The 22,093-nt window shown below is 39.4% G+C and overlaps 1 protein-coding gene across 1 annotated transcript in view; it reads right to left on the reverse strand.

Moving 5' to 3' along the window:
- LOC150086263 (uncharacterized) overlaps positions 1–21,530 on the reverse strand; it is a 54,419-nt gene extending 32,889 nt beyond the window's left edge. The window contains exon 1 of the mRNA XM_090373793.1: positions 21,136–21,530. Coding sequence (XP_090229919.1) covers positions 21,136–21,247 — 112 coding nt within the window. The 5' untranslated portion in view covers positions 21,248–21,530. The remainder of the gene's footprint in view (positions 1–21,135) is intronic.
- Positions 21,531–22,093: the final 563 nt, after the last annotated feature.

Consider the following 22,093-nt stretch of genomic DNA (forward strand, 5'->3'; position numbering starts at 1 on the left):
TCCTAGAAGTTGGGCCAATTTGACACACCGTGTGGTTACTGATAACAAATGATGTACGTTATTTCGGAACGATACAGTTAAGAGGAAATTCCGCTGGAGCGATAAAAGGATGTTATCTTCTGCGCTCCATTCAATAGACGCCAGTTTATCCCAGCTGCGAGATTTGATTTATGGAAATTTCAAAGTTTGGAGAGTGTCACCCACCCCCGAAGTGCGTTAATAGGCTATTCTTCTCCCGCCATTTCACCCCCACATTAAACGCATCGAAGAAGCGCATTAAAGGCACTTCGCAGCTTCCCGCTGCCGCCGTAAATCGCCGCCCGCTGTATTCCGAGAAGAACGAGAAGAGCCCCGGTTGAAATGCAAATGAGGGAAGAAAACTTTTCCATCGTTACCTTCATATTTTCAATAAAACGCGTATAATGAGATGGCCCTATAGCGGATGTATTGATTATTGGCACGAGATGGGCAGCCACGAGACTGTATACAATCCACCTAAATTGGGATATTATGCGACAGCTGTTTGGTGAATGCACACCCCGGCTTTGAGGCAAATCGCCTCCAAAATGCCTTCAGTTAACGCCCATTGACTACCCGTTATGCAAATCGTATAATTGACCTTTGTTAGTTGGGCTCCTGAGCAATTATCTTCACTCTGAAAAGCCACCCTCCCTATTGTTCACCATCCCCCGGATTGCGTATTAACTGTTGACTTAATTTGGGTACCTCCATCATGAGCTGGACTTCCACACCTGCTGTCCATTATATCTTAACCGCGAATTTTTGTTTTATAATGGCACTGATTTCCCAAGTGCAATATTCACCTCCTCCACAAGACCCTGCCTCGGTATTGTAATATTTTAAAAAGAGCTTTCCATTTCAGGAACAGTTCTGTTTATCTGACCAACAAAGAATCATTTCCCAATAAAATCCCGAGGCTTCATGAATAGATAAAATAAGTTTTATCCCCAGTTGCCTCTGACACCATTTCATCATCGTCAGCATCTTCTTTTTTGAGATTTCGAGCTATCACTTTATTATAACTAATTAATACGGAATGCATCCAATTACGCATGTTTTTGCTACTTTCCGCTGAGGAAGGTTCTGTATAATAAGTTTTGGAACGTTAGGAGTGTTCTGTAGGAAGATTAGGTGATGTTACATAGCAAACGTTATTTTGGGATTCAAAATTACTTTTAAATTACTAGAAGCATGCGAGTAATAAATAATAAAGTGAAGGGTGCAGTTTTTTGCGACGCAATATAATCTCGAACAGCGAAACTTAATAATGGTTCATGCTGTGAACGCCTGAGTTTGGAACTCCACTGCCAGGGCTTTCTTCTGACGCAGGCAGCGATTTTTTTTTTCTGTTTTCTTCTCTGCAAGTGTTCTGCTGCTGGCAGTGAAATAACGTTACTTTTTGTGGTAGCTGGGCACCCCGACATTTCCGGATGCGACATGTGTCAGCGGGTTGTTCGAAAAGTTTTCAAGCGGAAAGGTCGCAGTGTGACAGGAAGCCGATACCTGAGAGAGAGAGAGAAGAGTCGAGAATCGATCATGTTAATCACAATCGATCTAGCTGAGACGAGATGAGCATTAGTGATGTTTCTCCTGATTTTTTTTTTTTTTTTGCCTGTCCATCTCTGAATCCCAGAAAAGAAAGATGCGTTTAAAGATGCAACAGACCTTTCCATCAAGAGGTTCTTTCATCTATCTGATAATGTATAGCAGTGAAGATAATAAAATACCATGAAATATCGTCCAGTTGATCTAGCCAAAGATTGAAGTTAATAAAGAACAGATATCTAAGAGATCCCTCACCAATCTTGATTTTCTTATTCTTCCAATATCCTCCATTGAAAGCAAGTCTTCCTCAGTGGAAATAACTCATAAGTTGAAGGATGTTGCCATATCGGGCGATAATCAGCCAGGCTATGAATATCAAATAAGAATAAAGTTTAAAAGAGTCAAAGATTGCAGCGATGATCCCGGATGCAAACATAAGGCAGCTTCCTTTATCGCGTTGGAAAAAAAATAAAGTATTATTTATGAACAATCTTAGCTCTATGGCAGACAAGATAAATCGATCTATTCTCGTATTTCTTTTTAAGAAGTCTCGGATAGGCCATTTCGCTGCAGACTACTGCTCGGATGCTGCTGGGTTTAGAATGATATTGAATAAGTTCTCGAAGGCAAAAGCAACAAGCTCTGATGTGACTAATGGTGTACAGTGAAAATACATTTACAGGGGTAGCAATAAGTTTACAGAGGCTGAAAAGTATCGGTGAAAACTATCCAAATAGAGTTTGATTGAAAAGAAAAACAAAGTGCAAACAAGTACCAGCTGGATGCTGACTGTTTCTGTGTGATAACTGTAATCTGGATGAAAAGCTATCCAAGGGAAAAATCGATTTTATTTGAGATCGTGTTTAGCGCTGCGTGCAATTATATCACCACTTGCAACTTAAAGTTTTCCGTTATGTATTAAAAAGCACATTCCATCTTCGCTTTCTCTCTTTCGCCCCTTCTCTCTTTCTCACACATGCACAATAACAACTTTTCCTCTCTTTCTTTCGTAGCTTGGATATGTTTTAGTGGTTTTAATGGTGCGTAGGCATCCAGAGCAATAATGCGTCAGTTATGAATGTCTAAAAGCGAAAAAAAAATCATTCTCTGCAGTCTTTATTCCTTCTCTCTTTCCTTTCCTCCCTCTCTTTATCTATCTGTGCATCGCTTCAGATGCATCTCTGATCTCTTCAGAGAAAGCATCCCTTCAGATCTTTTCGTCAGAGAAGCATCTCTTTTCATCTTTCTCTTCAGAGAAAGCATTCCTTGAGATCTTTTCTTCAGAGAAACATGTATCCTTTCACATCTTTCTCTTCAGAGAAACATCACTTCTGATCTTTCTCTTCAGAGAAACCATCCTTCAGATCTTTCTTTTCAGAAGAAGCACCTCTTCAGATTTTTTCTTCAGAGAAGGATCTCTTCAAATCTTTTGCTTCAGAGAAAGAATATCTTCAGATCTTTCTCTTCAGAGAAACATCTCTTCAGCTTTGTCTCTTCAGATTTTTCTTTTTAGAGACAGCATCCCTTAGATCTTTCTCTTCGGATCTTTTCTTCAGAGAAGCATCTCTTCAGACCTTTCTTTTCAGAGAAACGATCCTTCAGATCTTTTCTTCAGAGAAAGCATCTCTTCAGATCTTTAGTTTCAGAGAAAGCATCTCTTCAGATTTTTTCTTCAGATCTTTCTCTTCAGAGAAACATCTCTTCAGCTCTGTCTCTTCAGATCTTTCTCTTCAGAGAAACATCTCTTCACATCTTTCGCTTCAGAGAAAGAATATCTTCAGATCTTTCTCTTCAGAGAAACACCTCTTTAGCTCTGTCTCTTCAGATCTTTCTCTTCAGAGAAACACCTCTTTAACTCAGTCTCTTCAGATCTTTTCTTTTCAGAGAAAGCATTCCTTCAGATCTTTTCTTCAGAGAAGCATCTCTTCAGATCTTTCTTTTCATAGAAAGCATCTCTTCAGATTTTTACTTCAGAGAAGCATCTATTCAGATTTTTTCTTCAGAGAAGCATCTCTTCACATCTTTCTCTTCAGAGCAAGAATCTCCTCAGAGACGCATCTCTTCACATCTTTCTTTTCAGAAAAGAATTTGTTTAGATTTTTCTCTTCGGAACTTTCGGAGAAATAAAAATTACTCTAATTAATAAACTTGCTAACAAAAATCTTGCTAACAAGCAACTGTAAACATAGACACGCCCTTCTTTATCCACGAATAGAATCTGAAAACAACTAGGGATGAATGAGCTCACGTGCTGCATCATTTCAACTGAAATCCAAGCAAAGCTTTTATTCCAGAAAATCTCCAGCATAACTGAAACGTACGGCTGACAATGTTTTCTCTGGTGAACCAAGATCCCGTGATCCATTCGATGCGTGGTGATGCCTTTATCCCGGTTATGATCAGTTCCGAGGGGATGCCAACCCCTGTTTCTCAATTTATTCCGCTGGCTTCTCCTGTCCATGTTTCTCGTGATCCTAACTGGAGCGTGACGACTCTTGAATTGCTCAAATTCGGATATCTTCGTGATCGAGTTGTTTATAATGGACGCGAAGAGAATGTTGGAATTATTAATCTTTGTTTCTGACAAGAGTCAGAAAGAAAATCGGTTGTGGGTTTAGTTTTTCGCAACCGATTAAGCCCGTATCTGCGTTCAGACTGTCTGGAGCCAAAAAAAGTCGAGTGCGCTTTCGCTTTGTTGTTTTATTCATTTAATATGAGTTCAACCGAGTGTAACGATGTTGTTCATAAAGGGGATGTCGAGTATGTACACGAAAACTAATGTTTCTATGGAGATGGAATTAGGGAGAGAGAAAGCGCTACACTTTTCTCTTATTTGCATCTTCGTGTTTACAAGAAAGTGCTCTCTTCAAATATGGATGATTGCTCACACTGGTGATTGCAGAGGGTTAAAAGATAAACAAGTTTAGTGGAGTGAAATTGATTCAGAAACTTGAAATTATCAGAGTGTGCAGCATCTTGTTTGAACGTGGCCGGCTCATGAAAAATGCGTGCAGTATAATAACGTCTGGTTTAATTTTTATAGGCTGGAATAAATGTTTCCTTCATGGAGTTAGAGATCGATGCTCTTCTGAAAACTATAAGTCCGTGAAAGAGATAAAAAATAGAATTTTTAATGGAGTGCGCTTTTTAGAGAGAGCAAAGGAATATCTATTTATCTATCTTCCATGACTTTGGAAGGATAGTGCAGCTAGAATTATAGAGAAATATCTACAAGGTGGTGCATATCCAAAAATCCCATCATTGCAGACTTCGGGCTTTCATCAAGTTGCAAAGTCCTCGTTCCCCTTGAAAACAAACCTCCTGTGACTCAACAGTAACGTTGCAAAACCGATTATCTACTATCAAGAGCTATTACTGTTAATCGGCCCTCAAAAGTCTGCCAGTTCGTTGTTTTTTCGTTGAACATTTCAGACAGTAAGTCCCGGATCGGGACGCTGAAACATTGAGCCAAAGGTTTAATCTGAAACTAAAGGTCCTAGGTTATACTACCAGAAACAGCTCCATACCATAACCCTACCTCCTCTGAACTTCATTATTTGGACAATCCAGCAACATAAAATCTACAGACATTCTCCACACCGTCCATCTGATTGGAACAGGGTGTGGCAAGATTCGTCACTCCCTAGATCCGACATTTCTGCTACTCCATGAACCAATTACAGCTTTCAGAGACCATTGCCTACGGGGTGGAAACGTTTTGCTGATACCACCACTTTCTGATGGAAACTGGGGCTGTGGAACTCCTTTGTGTCTATACAGCGCTCAACCTACCCTTGTTGATGCCTTAAACCCGTTGATGCTTGAGTGGAATGTCTAACGGTCGTACTATTCTTCTGAGTATCTTTCTGTGCATTTCTGATGGTGAGTTTCTATTTCATGATAACATCTATACACTGTTATAGAAAAACTGAGCTGTCATGGTATAAATACTTTCATCCAACGTTATTGACACCACAAGAATTAAATCAAAACCCTGTTGACATGTTCTTCCACGCTAATATTATTGTAATTTATATATATGCCCACTGGACAAAAAAAGCGTCAGCAGATAATTAAACGTATGCAAATGGCAGAGTGGAGAAAGGTTACGTGGTCTGACGAGTCAATTATTTTGATGCATTCCTCTGTCAAAGTCTCACTGGAGAGGTCACCCTACTTTTCATCCCGGATGTCACCTTTTCCATGAAATAAGCTGCATTGAAAATGGTTCTATCCGTCCATGAGGACGTCCTATATCCCAATAGTGCCCTTAAGGCGAAACTCTCACTGCTCCTGGAACCACATCCTATTGCCCCCACTACGAAGAACAACGAACAACACTTAAAAATAAGGTACAGAGACAATGAGACTAATTTCCAAGCTTTCTTTCAAGATTTAACCTTCAGATCTTCACCAACGACGTCTTCAGCAGAAGAATGCAGATCCTTCACCACACTGGATAATTCAGCAAACCCCTGCTGAACTGTTCCCTGGGTCATCTACCAGCCAACCTGGACTTAACTCCATTGATCTCTCAGGTTGTTCAGAGATTCAAAATGCTCACAGACCATTTGAATTTTCGTTTTTTGTAGGAAAATATGCGAAACTGAATGTTTTCCTAAAAATATATACTTCCTGACACGATTGAAAAGCGCGCTTGTGCTCGTCCAACCCATTTCAAAGTTGGCCTCGCTCTTCTGATTGCATTTCTTCCCAACTCTTTTTCACGCTGTCTGCGTTCATCTTCACTAAGACCCGAATCCCGTGCCATCGGTGCGTGTTGCAAGCTAACGATTTCTCCTATGAGTGAGGTTCATCACCGAAACAGAGGATGCGCTGCCTCATTCCACTTGTAGCTCCTGAATTATTTAACCGCGTCTCTGAGTTTCCCTCTGGTGGCTTGTTTACCGTTGTAAATGCCCTAATTGTATTTGCAGAGGGAGAGAAGGCGAACGGGCGAGAGACGTCGGCAAAATGAATTACCCTTCAGATTTTATTTGCCGTTTGCAGTGTGCGACACCGCAAATTACTCATCCGCGTGTCTGCAGGGCGAACACTCCGTAGGTTGGAAATATTCCGTTCGTGGAACGCGCCAACTCGTCAATTAGCAGACACCTGACAACCCTTTGCCTCCTCTGGCTCTCGCAGTGATAATTGAGACGCTTTGTTTAGGCATCTGCATAAAATTCCTAGGGGGAGGGAGTGGGGGTGTTAATATGTGCACTGAGCGGGCGCTCCTAACAGGCAAATCCAACTTAATGTGGAATTCCGATGTTCATGGTGCCAACGTGTGCCCATTGCAGGAGACCAAGATAACATCCAAGCATCAATAGAAAAAGAAACATCTGCGCCAAGAGAGCAAGCTAAGCTCTCTTGGAGCAGCAAAAAGACCGATGTTTTCACCACCCCTGATTGTTTAATTTACAAAATCGAAGTGGATTGGTCCCTCCCAAAACCTTTTGTAATTTATCAACAAAGGATGCAGCTGTTTTCGATTGTATGAGCGAATGTATTTATCCAACAATTCCAGCGTGGACCTCCACACCGATGGATTCCGAAATTTAAACTTTGAAATTAAATTATGCAAATTAACCTGAGGAAACCACGGGTGGGACACAAATCTCGTTTAGGGTTGTATTGAAGTGGTGATAAATGAATGAATTATTAATCTACGTCGTATTTATCCAAGGAAGCAGCGGGATACATTTTAAGTAAAAAATGGAGAAAAACAAAAGAGGAACTCCAAGACCGAAGACACTTTGAGTTCCAGACATAATTGTGAAGGCAAGAAACAAATAGCTGCTCCCTTGAAGCCATGAGAAAGGGATGGCAGCACCTGGTTAAGACAACTGAAGCCATTTGTCATGAACTGCATCACTAAGCCTTTATCTCTATAAATAGATTTCCTTCTCTTTTTTCATCTGCCAGCTGCACGTCTCCAGCCTAAAGGAAGCATTCTTTCGAGATGTTTGTCTTCGCCAGAATCCACTGTTCCATCCAGGCTGTTATCGAATATACTAGGTCGAAAAATTAAGAGGACAGTGATCTAATACAGAGGAATAAATGACATCAATAATTAAGATTAACCTGGACAGGTGGTGAAAGGCAGGATTATAGGGACGTGTGTAAGTGGAAGATTTTTTGTTGATCAAAGACCAAGTCCTCTACCTTCGAAATCCTTTTCTATCCACCTGTAAACGGTTGTGGTTGTTGTAGGGGTTTAAGTGCATGAGCGACTTGGCACCATAGTGATAAAAGAACTGCCAAAAAATCATTTGTAGTCCGCCCCATTCATCTCTTGAAGAAAAATCTACCAATCCAGAACAAACTCCCTGAATAATTCCATCTTTTCCTTTTATAATGAAGTAAAACTCGCTCTGATAATTCAGATGATCGCTAATTTGAATTTTATTAATAATACTCTCACTCTTTCAAACCGGTGTATTAAATATGTATTTAACATGCTAATCTGTCCACCAGACAAAGAATCAACCAGGAAGTTCACTATTTCGAACAAATACCTTTGCTAAAGCAACTTTGCTAGTCGACAACGGTGTGCCTGCTCAAAGAATCTCTGTATAGAGAATTTCCCTTCACGCGGAGAATATCTCTCACAAAAGGGTTGGCAAGAAAGAAAGTATTATTTATCCTCGGATCCAGGCCATTGAAGAGGAGCATTCATGCTATCGCTTTCTGCCTTACTGTCGAACACGTAACTGGTTCTTTAGAAAAGGACCGGCTTCTAAACATCATTGCTACAGGGCATAAACCCTGGAGATGTGTTCTAGAGCCTTGCACTGTTGAAACGTCTTTTCATTTGGATGTCACAAGGCCGGAAAGACGAGCAACAGGAGAAAATGAACGAGACACATTTCTCAAGTGTTCCCTATTGTTGGTGTTGAGTTAGGGTTGACACAGAAACTATTCTTTTCCATGCGGTTTTCTCCTGCTGAATTTCGTTTTCAGTGAAGAAACAAGCGTGTGGAATAGTTTTTGTATTTTATTAATTTTGAAGGGAAATTTAATTTCGTTTTAAATCATCCGCGATACGTCAAGAAACTTGTAGATGAAGAGAGGGTGAAATGAGCTGAATGGCTTCGTTTTGATTAGCTGGAAAGTCGTCATGGCCTTCTTAAAATTGTAATTTGTTAGCATATGTTATGGTCTTGTTTCTTGGAAAACTCCAGAGAGGATGTTGGCAATGGAATGAACCCATGAGCACATTCCACACTTGCTCATCCTAACAAATCTTAATTAATTAAGGGTACTGCCCCCGCGAACCCTCTGGTACTGATCACAATCATGCTGAGGGCAAAAGTTGCAGAGTTCTTCTCCTCTTTACTGGTGGACTGAGTCTCTCAACCGTTTTTAAAACTTTTTAGTACCAACCTCAATTAGCAGTGCCACTTCACAGAACAACTGACAGCGCCATCCCCTTCTTGTTCAAAATGACCCCTTTTACCATTGGGAGCTTTGAACTTTGATATCTTGTTCATCTATAATCACCTAAGACTCATCACCCTTCCATCTTGAACAAGAATGCATGGAACTCATGCATCGGTGCACGTACACTTTTGAGAATGCAGTGCATACCTGCTTAAACGAGCTGCTTTATTTTTCCTGTCCTTTACAGAGCTCATATTTCTTTATCTCTGAATTAATTAGTAAGGATTATTAATATTCTGCGTTTTTAACAATGAACGCGGTTTCGGAAAATGTCCCAATTAATCAACGAATCCATTATGGATAGCATCGACTGTTTTTGTCCACTGTGCGATTATAATTATGGCATCGATCAGAGAACTTTAAATAATACGCGATATTTATTGGTCTCTTGGCAGACTGTGGGTCATTATCCTCACGATGCCATTAAAATACGCGAAAAGCAACGGTACAATCTTTATAAAGCCTCCTCTATAAATTTTCTTTATCTGCCTGTACTTGAAGGGTTTTATAAGAAGAGGTGTTATCGCTTTAGGAAACCACTATTGGTAGCTCATTGTGGTTGATGCGCTCCATTGTCTAGCCCTCACCATTGTGTCAATATTGTTCTATAACAAGGTGGTATCGGTGATCAACTCTTTGTCTATTATCATGCTATTTCGTTTAAAAAGAGCGTCATAAAAGAAATTTTAGGCCCCTACTGGACTTTGTCGTGTTCAGAACTGACAGACTGATAGCTTGGGATGTTTTTTCAATGAAGATGGTAGTGATTTAGTGAAATAAGATACACTGAGTGGTATTGTGCAACCATAAAGCATTGATGGGAATGGATTTTTAGATAAAACCTTACAGCAACGTTCCCTCGACTTCTGTCTTTCGCTGTGCTTGCAGAATCTGCATAATTTTTAAATATCTTTCCCGAAATCAAAATGGTTCCCGAAAAACCCATCTACGTTCTGTACTTATATTTATTTTTAAAAGTGTGAAAATGATTCTTTTATGGCATTTTAAATCACTTAAGATAACTTAATAATAAAAATTAAAATTTAATACATAATTTTATGTAATATAATTGATATATAATAAATTGTAATGCGAAATCAAAATCCAACAAGATGTAGAAGCAGTAGAAGGAACAGCCTTCGAAATGGGGGGGTAGTCATATTAATGGAACAGCCGATATTGTTTATACGCATTTATATATTTTTATGGAAGGAAAATATAATTTAATGAAAATTATTTCTGTGTAACATCTTTAAATTTATGTTAATATTTTATATATAAATTTAAGTAATACAATTTATATACAATAAAATGTAATATGAAATTAAAAACCGGTAAGGTGTAGAAGCAGCAGAAGCAACAGCCTACAAAGTGGGGAGTAGTGGTATTGATGGAACAGCCTGTATTGTTTATAGAGATCGTTATATTTTTATGGAAGAAAAATGTAATTTAATTAAAATTATTTACGTGTAACATAAATTGCTGCTTCAGATTGTTTTAGATATAATAAAATATGAAATTTTAATTATAAATTTAGATAACCTTAATGATATACATTAATTTAAAATACTAATAAAGGGAAAAATCGGGAAGGAGTATACGCTAAAGATGGAACAGCATTAAAATTAGGGAGGACTGGTCATGAAGGTAATATTAATCACATTTAGTAATAAACAGACTTCTGTTTACTAGACAGATGGCAACTTCCAACTGAGAAGTCGTTGGAACAGCCAATTTTCATCCCCAACCACCACCACCACCAAAACGACTCCAGTAAGGACAAAAGAACATGCGTCACAGGGGTCATTGAGCTGGGAGTTGGGAGAATTGCCCTTCCAATTTCAGAAATTGAAATTACATTAATCTGATTGGCTGGCCACCTTCGCACAACAAAATGTTTTTTGTTGACTTTTATTACAATTCACTCTTTTCCATTACGATTGTGATTCGGCTGACTGCATGGGAAAGTTTCAGATGGATTTGTTGTTTATTTTTGCAGCTTTAGAAGTGGACATAGGCGAAATAAAACAGACATCTGACAGAGATAAGGCGCTAGTGAAGCTGGTGAGCAGTTCGTTCAATACTTGTACACACTGGTTTATCTACGCTCTCTCTCTTTCTCTGCGAAGAAAACTAGCTGCCCCTTTTATTAGGCAATCGGCTTACTGCGTTGCCTTACGTGGCGTGGACCTAATCTTTCTTGGCATGCAGCAACAAATAAAATTCTTGAAATTCTAAATCGCGCGTGCCTTTTTTTTTTCTCATATCATAAGTGAGGCATCTTCGATTTTTTAGGACTCTTTCACAAACATTTTGTTGTTTCTTCTGCAGAAAGTCCATCTGTTTATTTTAAGATTTCCAGTAATTGTTTATAAATAAAATGGACAGATGATGGTGGGGGTATAAACCAGTGGGAGTCTACTCAAATAAAGTAGTTTTTATCCGATGCACACGATGGATCGACTGTTTAGTCCATGCTCAGTCTTTCAAAGGATGAAGTGTCTCTATAAGCACATTAAAGATATTAAACTTGGGAAAGCGCCTGCTGGAAGCTGGTCGTTGGATAGTAGGAGGAGGAGAATTGGGGGAATGTAACCCTGACACGGAAGGGACAGAATGTTTTTATGTGTCCCCCTAATTGTGTTTCCTAGCTGTAAATACATCATTCACGGAAATTGATTATTACATCAAGCGTGGTACGTCCACCCTGCACCCGTACATCTATAAAACAAGAATTCCTGTTTCATTTGTGTTATAAAACCGGTTAATTACCGGACGACTGGTAATTCAGTTGGTAGTGCGGTCCGTTTATTGCTTATCCACCAGGAATTACTGGAGTCTCCTTAAAGGAAACATGACAAGAAACTGGAAGACATCTAACGGACAACGGAGTGTTTTATGGGTCCGTAAACGCCATCAAATGCACCATAGAAACCAGATGGCTTTCAGACGTCAAATAGCGAGTGCCCAGAGTGTCATTAAATGTGTAAATAGCGATAAAAGTTCATCACGACTGGTGTGTGAGTTGGAAAGTTTGATCACATGCCCTAAACACAACAGTAATTATGGTTTCGCAGTAATAGAGCTCTTTTCAATTATTCAGATAAAAGCAACCATTTGGACCCAACTTTACGGCATTGCTCATGGTCCCACTGAAATACAATTTGGCAAAATGCCCCGAGTAGAGAGCACGTGGTATGACCGTTGGAGAGAGAGTCATTTAGCAAAGTAACTCCTCTCCCCCTCAAAAACACAATGAGAACTGTCATTCGAAAACAATCGTTAGAGTTTGTAACATCTAAATGTTAGCCTAAAGTAGTTCTGACTCTTCTTATTTGATAATGGCTGCACATCCCTGATCAAATAAAGTTTTTAATTTTTTTCGAGATGCAAATGTTAAGCAAAGTCCATACACTGGACAATTTTATTTACATGCGAAATTAATAACTAAGAGAGCAAAGAAGAGAGAGAGACAAGGAGGTTTTCAAGTGTGTTTTGTAGGATTTTAGGCTGCATCAGCAACTTAGACCATACTGCACCTCATACAGTATGTCTGTCAGTTGCATGTGTTCTGTGGTCGATTCGCTTGTTTGCTGGATAAAAACCACGGGAGAAAAAATCATCTTACCTTCGCAGAGACTGATTAACTCAGCCACGTTGTTAAAGAGGCCCACAAATTCCTCGCATCTTCAACGAGATTCGAATTCAGGTCTTTTCCACCCGGCGCTGGAAGGAAGGTATGTGCTATCCGCGAGTACTTCAAGTATGTGAATGCAAAGAAGAAAACAAATCAGATCGGACCCTTGGATAATGAATTACAGACGAGGAATTATATTTTTTAGGTCACAAATGAAAATTAACCGATTCATTTAATATAAAATCTAAATAAATTTCATTACTAAAATGCTGTCCATCATTTCGACAGATATAATATTTGTGCAATTTAAATAACAATATTTTCGCAAAATTGATGAAACCTAAGAATAGTAGGAGTGAGAAAGAAGAAATTCGTGTAGTTTCTGGGAATTTCTTGAAGATTGGATTAGCACTCCTAACTCTTACAGTAGCGGGCTGAGCAGGTGTATCAAGAGAGGCACTTGGCGCCAGTGTAATTCAGAGCCTATCGATCCAAGTTGGCGTGACAAAGTGGATATTTAAAAGGCTACTTTTAACAAAGGGCCACCGGATGTGAAACAGGCGAGAACACCGTGTATTATTCTGATGCCAGAATTAGTCCGACAAGGCAACACGCCTGCCAGTAGCCGTGAAAATAGATTGCAAGAGCTCTTTCAAAAAAACAAAAGAGAACCTTTGGATCAGAAGCAAACAGTCCATCGCTGTCGAAGGATTCGTTGTTTCTCTGCCACAGTATCAATTAGTATTTTCGCATTAATAATATATTAATATTAATTAGACTGGCAAATATTCAACGTCATGCTAAATTTCTCCTGTCAGACACGCTATCTTTAATTGCGATTTAATTGCGTATTCCTGTTGTGCCTTGCCTGAACTTTGCCATTATGCATTCCCCAGTGCAGCTCGGAGAATGTTTGTCCTACATAAAGATCTTTAAATAAGGCGAATTGGGTTTCATCGGCCATACTGATTGTGCACTATTCTAGAAATTGCAATTTTCGTGTGTTCTGGGCAGGCAGTGGCCGGATAATTGCAACTCATACGAGACTACGTAACGGATATTCGTAGAAAAGTAGATCTAGCTCAAGAAGATTGTGCATCGATAAATGTCCTTTGAATGATTCACTCTACTTTAACTGATTTGCTAATATATACTTCTAAAGATACGAAGGGCCGTGTGAACTAAAAATGGCGTCAGACTAAATCTATGTAGTACTTATAAAATATAAAAGTTTATTTTGTATTATTATTTTTCTGTTTTGTTCCCTCACGTACGATTTCCCAAAAATTAATGTTGGTGTAGAATAAAGGTATATTGTACTTATACTAGGATCTACTAAGATCCTAGTATAAGAATCTGTACAGCGCATAAAGTTCTTCACCGATCCTAGTATAAGGATATATGCAAAGCATATACGCAGATCCTAGTATAAGGATATATACAAACATATACGCAGATCCTAGTATAAGGATATATACAAAGCATATACGCAGATCCTAGTATAAGGATATATACAAAGCATATACACAGATCCTAGTATAAGGATATATACAAAGCATATACGCAGATCCTAGTATAAGGATATATACAAAGCATATACGCAGATCCTAGTATTAGAACCTGAACAGCAATAAAATTCTTCATAGAAACAGCATAAGGACCTACATAGAGCACAGTATAAGGTTCTTCACAGGTACTAGTATAAGGTTCTGCACAGATCTTAGTATAAGGATATATATACAGAACGTATACACAGATTCTACCTAGTATAAGAATCTGTACAGCGCATAAAGTTCTTCACAGATTCTAGTATAAGGACCAGTATGCAGGATAGTATCAGACTCTGCACAGAATAAAAATATATACTCAAACCTTAATGCTAGAATCTGTACAGAGATAAAGTTCTTTACAGATCGTAGTACAAGGACCTACATGGAGCACAGTATAAGGTTCTTCAAAGTACCGGTATAAGGTTTTTCATAGGTACTAGTATAAGGCTCTGCACCGGTCTTATTACACTGGTGTGCAAAACTTAAGAACCAACACTATTTCTAAAGGTTACAACCACAAAATCTTTACTTAAATACTCTTTATTGATGAGAGTAGATTCAGTCTCAGCAGCGATTCTGGACATCAGCTAATCTGGTGAGAGGTTGGCACACGGTATCACCCCGCAAACATCACTGAAAGGGATCGATATGGCGGTCGAGGTGTTCTCGTCTGGGGAGGCGTTACCTTGGATGGACGTACACAACTCCAGATACCGGAAGGCGGTATTGTAACCGGTGCACGCTACTGCCTCTGTTCCGAGGTTCCATTGGCCCCGAGTTCGTGTTTGTGGATGATAACGCCACACCCCATCGCACTGCAGCTGTTGATATGCTTTAGAAAGGGAGGACATTGTTCGTATGGATTGGCCTGCCCGTACCCGTGATCTAAATCCCATTGAACACATATGGGACGGTCAGGGGAGACGCCTAGCAGCACGTCCACACCCACCAGAAAATGTTCATCAGCTGAAGATGGCGCTGACAGAGGAATGGACGATGTTTTCGCAAGAACTGATCAACAACATTGTTCTAAGTATGGACAAGCAGTGCATCGGCATTAGGGGTGGCCATATCTCCTACTGGGGACCACCACTTCCCTTTGCTCCATCTTAGGCAGTGATGCATCTGTATCATGGCTGCCAGTGCTATGTTGCCATTTTTGAATAAAGTCCTTCTGTACCGTTTTGTTTCCGTTGTTGTTTCGTTCATCATTTCTGTACTTCACGAGGTTCCTTTGGTATGCTTTTCCCATATCCAGGCCACTCCTATGAGAAGCTACAGGTGAAGCTACTGGTGTGCAAAATTTAAGGATCTGACCGGTCCTTAAAGTTTGAACACCAGTAGCTTCACCTGTAGATCACAGATTGCGTACCCACAGAAACAGCATAATGTCACAATGAGCTATGGTATATCTATGACGTCAGAGCCCTAACATAGGGCTAAAGACACCAGACACCATGTCCTGAACGATTTTTAATTTTTAAGTGTGAAAATGTACGAAAATACAGCGCGCACTATTTTTCTAGCTCCTTAATTAACATTTTATTTTCTATCATCAATAAAGATAATACCTTTGTGGTTAAGGAGGTTATTTAAAATAAAGTCACTATAATCTATATTGACACAAAATAACTGAATAAAAGTAATTGTTTCTCCTTAGCACTGTCTGGCTTAGGAGAAAAAAGGCACGTGATCTGTCTGGCAGGGCTCCCACATCGGAAAAATTCCACGAATTAAAACTTCAGCCATCAAAATTTCAAAAGAACATCCAGGATTCATTAAAAACCCGCGAATCATAAAAAGAGTGCTTTTATGTATTGCGAAACAAGAACACCAATTTTTAAAAGTAGCGTGTACAGGTTACAATTTTGATCTTGTTTAAACAAGTTTTTATCCTTTCTCTTGAAATATTGAAATAAAAATGTTAAATGACTTAACTTTAGCAGCTATGAGGTTGAGCTACGAATTCTTTGTTTTACTGTCGTTGTGTGTATACTTGCAATGACTGGCAGGTCTTTCGGCAAAGGTATAGTACGATGGACTCTAATTGGCAACATTATTTTGCTTAGCGAACTTTTCTGGTTGAAGGAAAGTGACCAATAGCCCAACAAATCATATCCAGCTTTGGTTAAAACAGAACGAAATGTTCGTAAGTCGGTTGTTCGTAAATCGGGGAACAGTCCAATAGTTTAGCATCTCATCCTTTTGTGTTCGTTTGGCACGCTGTTTGAGACCTGAAGGAATTTAAAAGCTTTTAATTTCTACAGAGTCTCCCTCTAGCCCTCAGAACAATCTTAATGATGGACTCAATGGGATGTCGAAATCGTGCCACAAGGACGTTAGCTCAACTGCTTTCCCCTTTATCCTAGATCAAATAGAGAGATCTAGTTAATGGGAAGGGCATTATAGTTGGTTCAATAAAAGTGTAGGTCTATCTAATAAAGTGGCCACCCAGTGTATACACCCATTTTACAAACAGAAGAAACAACCGTCTCTTCCACCTAATTCTAGTTTCGAATTCCTTTTATTTCTAAAGTGCTTTCTTCACAGATGGATGAAGTGGAAATGAGAGTTAAATTAAGACTCTACCAGAACCCTCTAATTAAATATTAAGAACATATTTGAGGAACACAATAGAAGAATCTGAGCATCTCGCTTTGAACATCCTCTCAGTTATGAGAATATCTAAGGAGTTGAATATTTTATGGAAGGAACTGGCTCATCCCAACGTGTCTCCGCAATGGAAAAGGAAAAAAGAGAGAAAACATCATTATATTTCCCAGATGCGATGAAAGAGGACAAATAAACCCATTATCTGGTTGCGTGGCAGAACGTACACTGGTAAGGTAGTGTATTCGATGCTTAATGTAAATTATGTACAGTAGTAGACAAAAAAAAGTCACCATCTAACAAAAATGTTTTCTAATTCGCTGAGTTGAAAACGTAACTGAAATATTTAAAAATAGTAAAACGAAGTCTGGCTTTTAGAGAAAAACAGAAAAAAAGAAAACGAGCCTTTTTTTTCAGTCCCGGGATTTTTTCTGTATAAATGCTTCTCCACAGCTGGGACATGATGGAATTAGTGAGGAATCTTGTGAGTAGTACTGGAATCCCAATTGATCCCCGTCAATCATCAAAATTTAAATATTTTAAATTATATAAAACTTTTGCAGGCCTTTAAAATGATTATAATTTCACAAATTAATTAAGGCAATTATTTATTTATTTTAATAATTAGTAATATGATAAAACGCCATTAAATATTTATTATCCAATAACTCTTTATAATTGCCACAGAAAATTATTTTTATTCGAATATTAGGGTCGAATCTCACAGGTAAATGCCGTCTGGTGGAGTATAAAAGAACTACAATTGGTTTTGGATATAATGGACAGAAGAAGTTTGTACTTGGTCTACAGTCGATACACTCGTGGGCCAATTTATCTGTATCCACTGTGAATATTACAAAGCAACTAAGGCTGTGAGGCGTCATTATATTGAGTCTGTAAGTTCGAGGACATACTTGACTTTAATTTCTGTAGATTGTAATTTTCAGGAAGACGTGGGAAGGAAGGCAGAACTTCCTCAAGTATTCCAGTTGAAGGAATAAATGAGTAAGAAGAAAAATTGGCTTGGTCAGATTGAAGTTGGACAATAAAAGTATTTTTGACTGGTTGCAGCACGTGTTCGGAGTGGTTTGAAAGCGAGAGCAGGAATTAAGAGGAGCCAATTCAGAAGATCGGTGTCCATGGAAGTACCAGTTGAAAAGGCAAGCATCAAAAACGTCTATGAGAAAGAAACTATGTTAGAGCTGGGTCATTAATGTCCCCTTTGGGGGCACCGCCCCAGATGTGAGAACAATATTCCATGGTAGGGCGGATTTGGGATTTGTACAGAGTGAACAGCTGCTTAGAAGAAAAAGAACAATCCTCAACAGAGATATGGGATCTTGTCTAGAAGCCTGCGTCTCCTCGAAGAAGAACACAGGAGCAGAAGAATCCTTTTTTGCAAGACGACTGAGTTTCAGAAGGATTGAAGTTAACTAAGTTATCTTTGCCCCATTGGAGAATTACCTGGAGATCAACATTTAGGGAGTTGGTGATGGATATTCGAGTAGTTCAACTTGTTTGTGCAAGGCAGGGTTTGACAATCTAGACGTCTGAGTCTCTTCGAAGAAGAACGCAGGAACAGAAGAATCCTTTTTGCAAAACGAATGTGTTTTAGTAGGATTGAAATCAACTAAGTTATCTTTCCCCATTGAAGAATTACCTGGAGATCAACATTTAAGGAGTTAGTGGTGGATATCCGAGTAGTTCAATCTGTTTGTGCATGGCAGGGTTTGGCAAACTGGACGGTACAATGCAATGTTCAATCATCAGCAAATTCGTGGGTAGCACAGTTGGTAGAATCGCCGTCCTCCCTACACCACATAGAATTTTATGGGCCTTTTTAACTGGCTGAATTAGGCGTTCTCAGGCAAGGATAACATGATTTTTTCTCCCGGAAACTCAGGTTTTTCATCCAGCAAACAGAAAATGGACCTCAGAACACCGGCAATTTACAAACAGTATAAACGGAGCAATATGGCCTTGGTCGCTGATGCTCCTAAAACCCTACAACAGCAACAACAATACCGCTATATATTTAAAAATCTGAGACACCACCAGAATGAAACTTGACTGGCTTCTCATCAACTGTGAGTGGTCTCTATTAGAGAACGCTTATGGATCTATGGATAATGTGTTTTTTCTAAGCGAACTGCCCAAGTGAAGATAAAACTTCCATTTGAAAACGTAACTGTGACGTTTGCCCTTTATCCTTAGAATTGGACCTTAGAATTCCTCTTGAAATCCCAAAGACAGTTTTACATTTAAATTGGAACCAATCCAACGTAAAAACAACTGGATGACCTAACTGATTATGGAAAAATTCTGTCTAGAGAACATTGACTTCTGGGATTGCTTATTGGTGGAACATCATCGAGAATTCTAAGACCCAGAAGAAAAAGAAGACATATTCTTGCAGAAAAAAAAGCACTCTATCCACGCTCTCCAAAGACAGTAACTTTTGAATCAAATTGTAAAGAGATTTAAGATTTCGTAGGCTTCGTGCCAGTTACATCAACTTAATGTTCCAGTTACTAATGTTTTCTTATCTTTCTTTCCTTCCTGGAAAGAACTAACGGACATTTATTCAATAAAAGAATTTAACTTAATGTTAAGACGTTCTAAAATCCATAAAAGAAGTAAGTTAACTTAAAGACTGCAAACTGGAAATATTTATTACGCTTTCTGTAAGTATGTGCGCGTGTGTTTGTGATTATTGGTAATCTTTGCGATCGGTCTCCGAAAGGAACTCCTGGATGCTTTCATGTCGCGTGGCTTAGTGATATTAACCACCCTTTGCATGTCGTGAGATGAAACACAATACAGTTATCGTGGATAAACGTGCAAAGACATAAAGAATGCCATTTATGGCACGCAAACTATAACTCATACATTTCGACCCTCCCCACCCTCTTATAGCTCTGTAAGCATTAAAACCACACTCATAAAAAGCACGTGGTCATCTCTGCAGAGCTGAAAGAAATTATGTCATAAATTATGTCCTGAATGGTTTAAAAGTTAGGAGTTGGGATATTAAAAACCAATTGCTCGCAAGTCCTCAGGGAACCAGAAACATCACAGATCCAAAACAGTTACATTCTTAATCATCAAAGATAGAATTCATTATTGGATGTCCCATAACTTTAGAGAGATACAACTTGCAGAAATGTCTTCGGTTTGTCACTTGTTCCTTCACAAATTTAAGGAGCCTTCCAACGATGAAATCCCAGTAAGGCCATCTACAATACCCCCCTTTTGTTAGAGGGTGATTCTTGGTGATTCTGACCTCTTAGATGCTGGAACATCGGCTACGGAAACCAATCCTCTCGCTCCTCTAAAATTAAAATTGAATTACCGTAGCCGATGTTCCAGCATCTAAGAGGTCAGAATCACCAAGAAGCCGCACGTTTGGTTTATCTGGCTACGAAGCCTTCAAAAACCAAAACTATTCCAGCAGATTAGGCAGTCCATGAGGACTTCATCACATCGAAGCCACAGTTTCAACAAAAATTTAAGGGCCTTCCAACAGTGAAATTCCAGTAACGCCCTCTACCATCCTTCCTCCATATTCCTCCATCCTCCAAAATTTTGATTGAAGTACCATAGCCGATGCTCCATCATCTAAGGAGGTCAAAATCATTAAGAAGACACACTTCTGGTTTATCTGACTACGAAACTTAATAAACCGAAACTATTTCAGCTGACTAGGCAGTCCATGAGGACTATGTCCATCAAAACATGAATGGGAAATCTATGCTTCGAAATCGTGAGCACTCAACCCATTATCTGGATTTTAATTCCAATGCCTTCTGTTTACAAAAAGGCACCATAATATTCGGCCTTCCTTATTAATATCTGGAAAAGAAATCTTTGGAGTAATGGTAACTGGTTCGCAGAGTTCATTGAACTGTGATAATCCTAGAACTCAGATTTTTAAGGTCTCATTAGGTGCTACGAAGAAATAACTGTCATTAATTTGTTTTTACCTCTATAGGACCCAATGGCCAACAACAGGAGATACTTATGGACCAGACTTAGTAATATTAAATTTAAACATCTGTCCAGACCTTAACAATCCCGAAGATATTGAAGGAAGAGCAAGAAACATAAATTCAACAGAACATTTTAAAAATTGTTTAAATCACAGTTATTTGAAAAATATTTTAATCAGGAAGTACCATAAAGTGGATTCAGTAAGGAGGAGTTACACGAAATTAATTCCTCCGATTTGAATCTTTCTTGGAAACTTCCTACACGATCTACCACTTTCTAGAAGACCAATAATCTAGAGCCAGCCCCCAGTGCTTGCAGTAGCAGAGTTGCACTTACCAGCTGTCTGCACCATGAGCAGAGTGACGTACAGAACCAGCTGTTGCCTTTTCCATCCATAAACACATCTCGGAAGGAATCCACGAGTCCCAAACGCTGCCAAAGAGCGCATCTTCGAGGATTTTCTTACGGCAAACACACTGGAATGTCAACCGGAGACAGGGCAGAGACGCATGCCACACGAGGAGACGCCAGTTATATCCGTTGTTGTAATGTTCTGATGGCACACATCGCTCTTTGGGCGACCGGCAAACTGAAGAAATGAATCACTGTGCGCGTCATCTCAAGGAATATCCGGGATCCGTGACGTGAACTCCTCGCAGATTGCGAAATCGGAATCGGGAACTTCTCAGCGAGAAAGCCGAACAGCAGTGACGCGGGTTCCTCTCTTTCGAACGGCCTCTTTCTCCGCTCTGGTGCCGGAAGTGACGTCACGCCATCGGTTCTGTCCAGCGCACGTGAGGGGGATGTCGCGCGCACCGTAGAACGCCGGTCGATAAAACGGTATCTGCAGCTGATGAATTGGAGTCGACAGTAATGCTGGAGAGCTGGCGTTCGCCTCTGCGGAGTTGGCTTCGCTGTCGACCAGCGGTGTCGTGAGGCCAAGCACACTCCACCTCCCTATTTATCACACGACGCTACACCATTCTATAAAATGGCCATCTTGTAACTCGATATTTCTATCGAATATTGGAGCGTGTTTGGTTACTAATGTTTGCATGAAGATGAGAAGACCAAACGTGTTTGTTTTGTGTCTTAGAAGATGGCCAAAGTTCAACGTTAGCCACAAAAATCGCAACCATCAGATACTGACATCTAGTGACGAATCAGATAATCGCAGAAGGAATCGTTTGAACGTGTATCCTTTTGGGACACCCTATACGTATTTAAATAAACCCATGTTTCCCAAGCGGGAACCATTATACTTTCGAAGAAGTTGGAGTCAATAGCATCAAGT

Source organism: Mastigoproctus giganteus, chromosome 5, assembly GCF_048544385.1.
Source record: "Mastigoproctus giganteus isolate SK-2022 chromosome 5, ASM4854438v1, whole genome shotgun sequence".
Taxonomy (NCBI): domain Eukaryota; kingdom Metazoa; phylum Arthropoda; class Arachnida; order Uropygi; family Thelyphonidae; genus Mastigoproctus; species Mastigoproctus giganteus.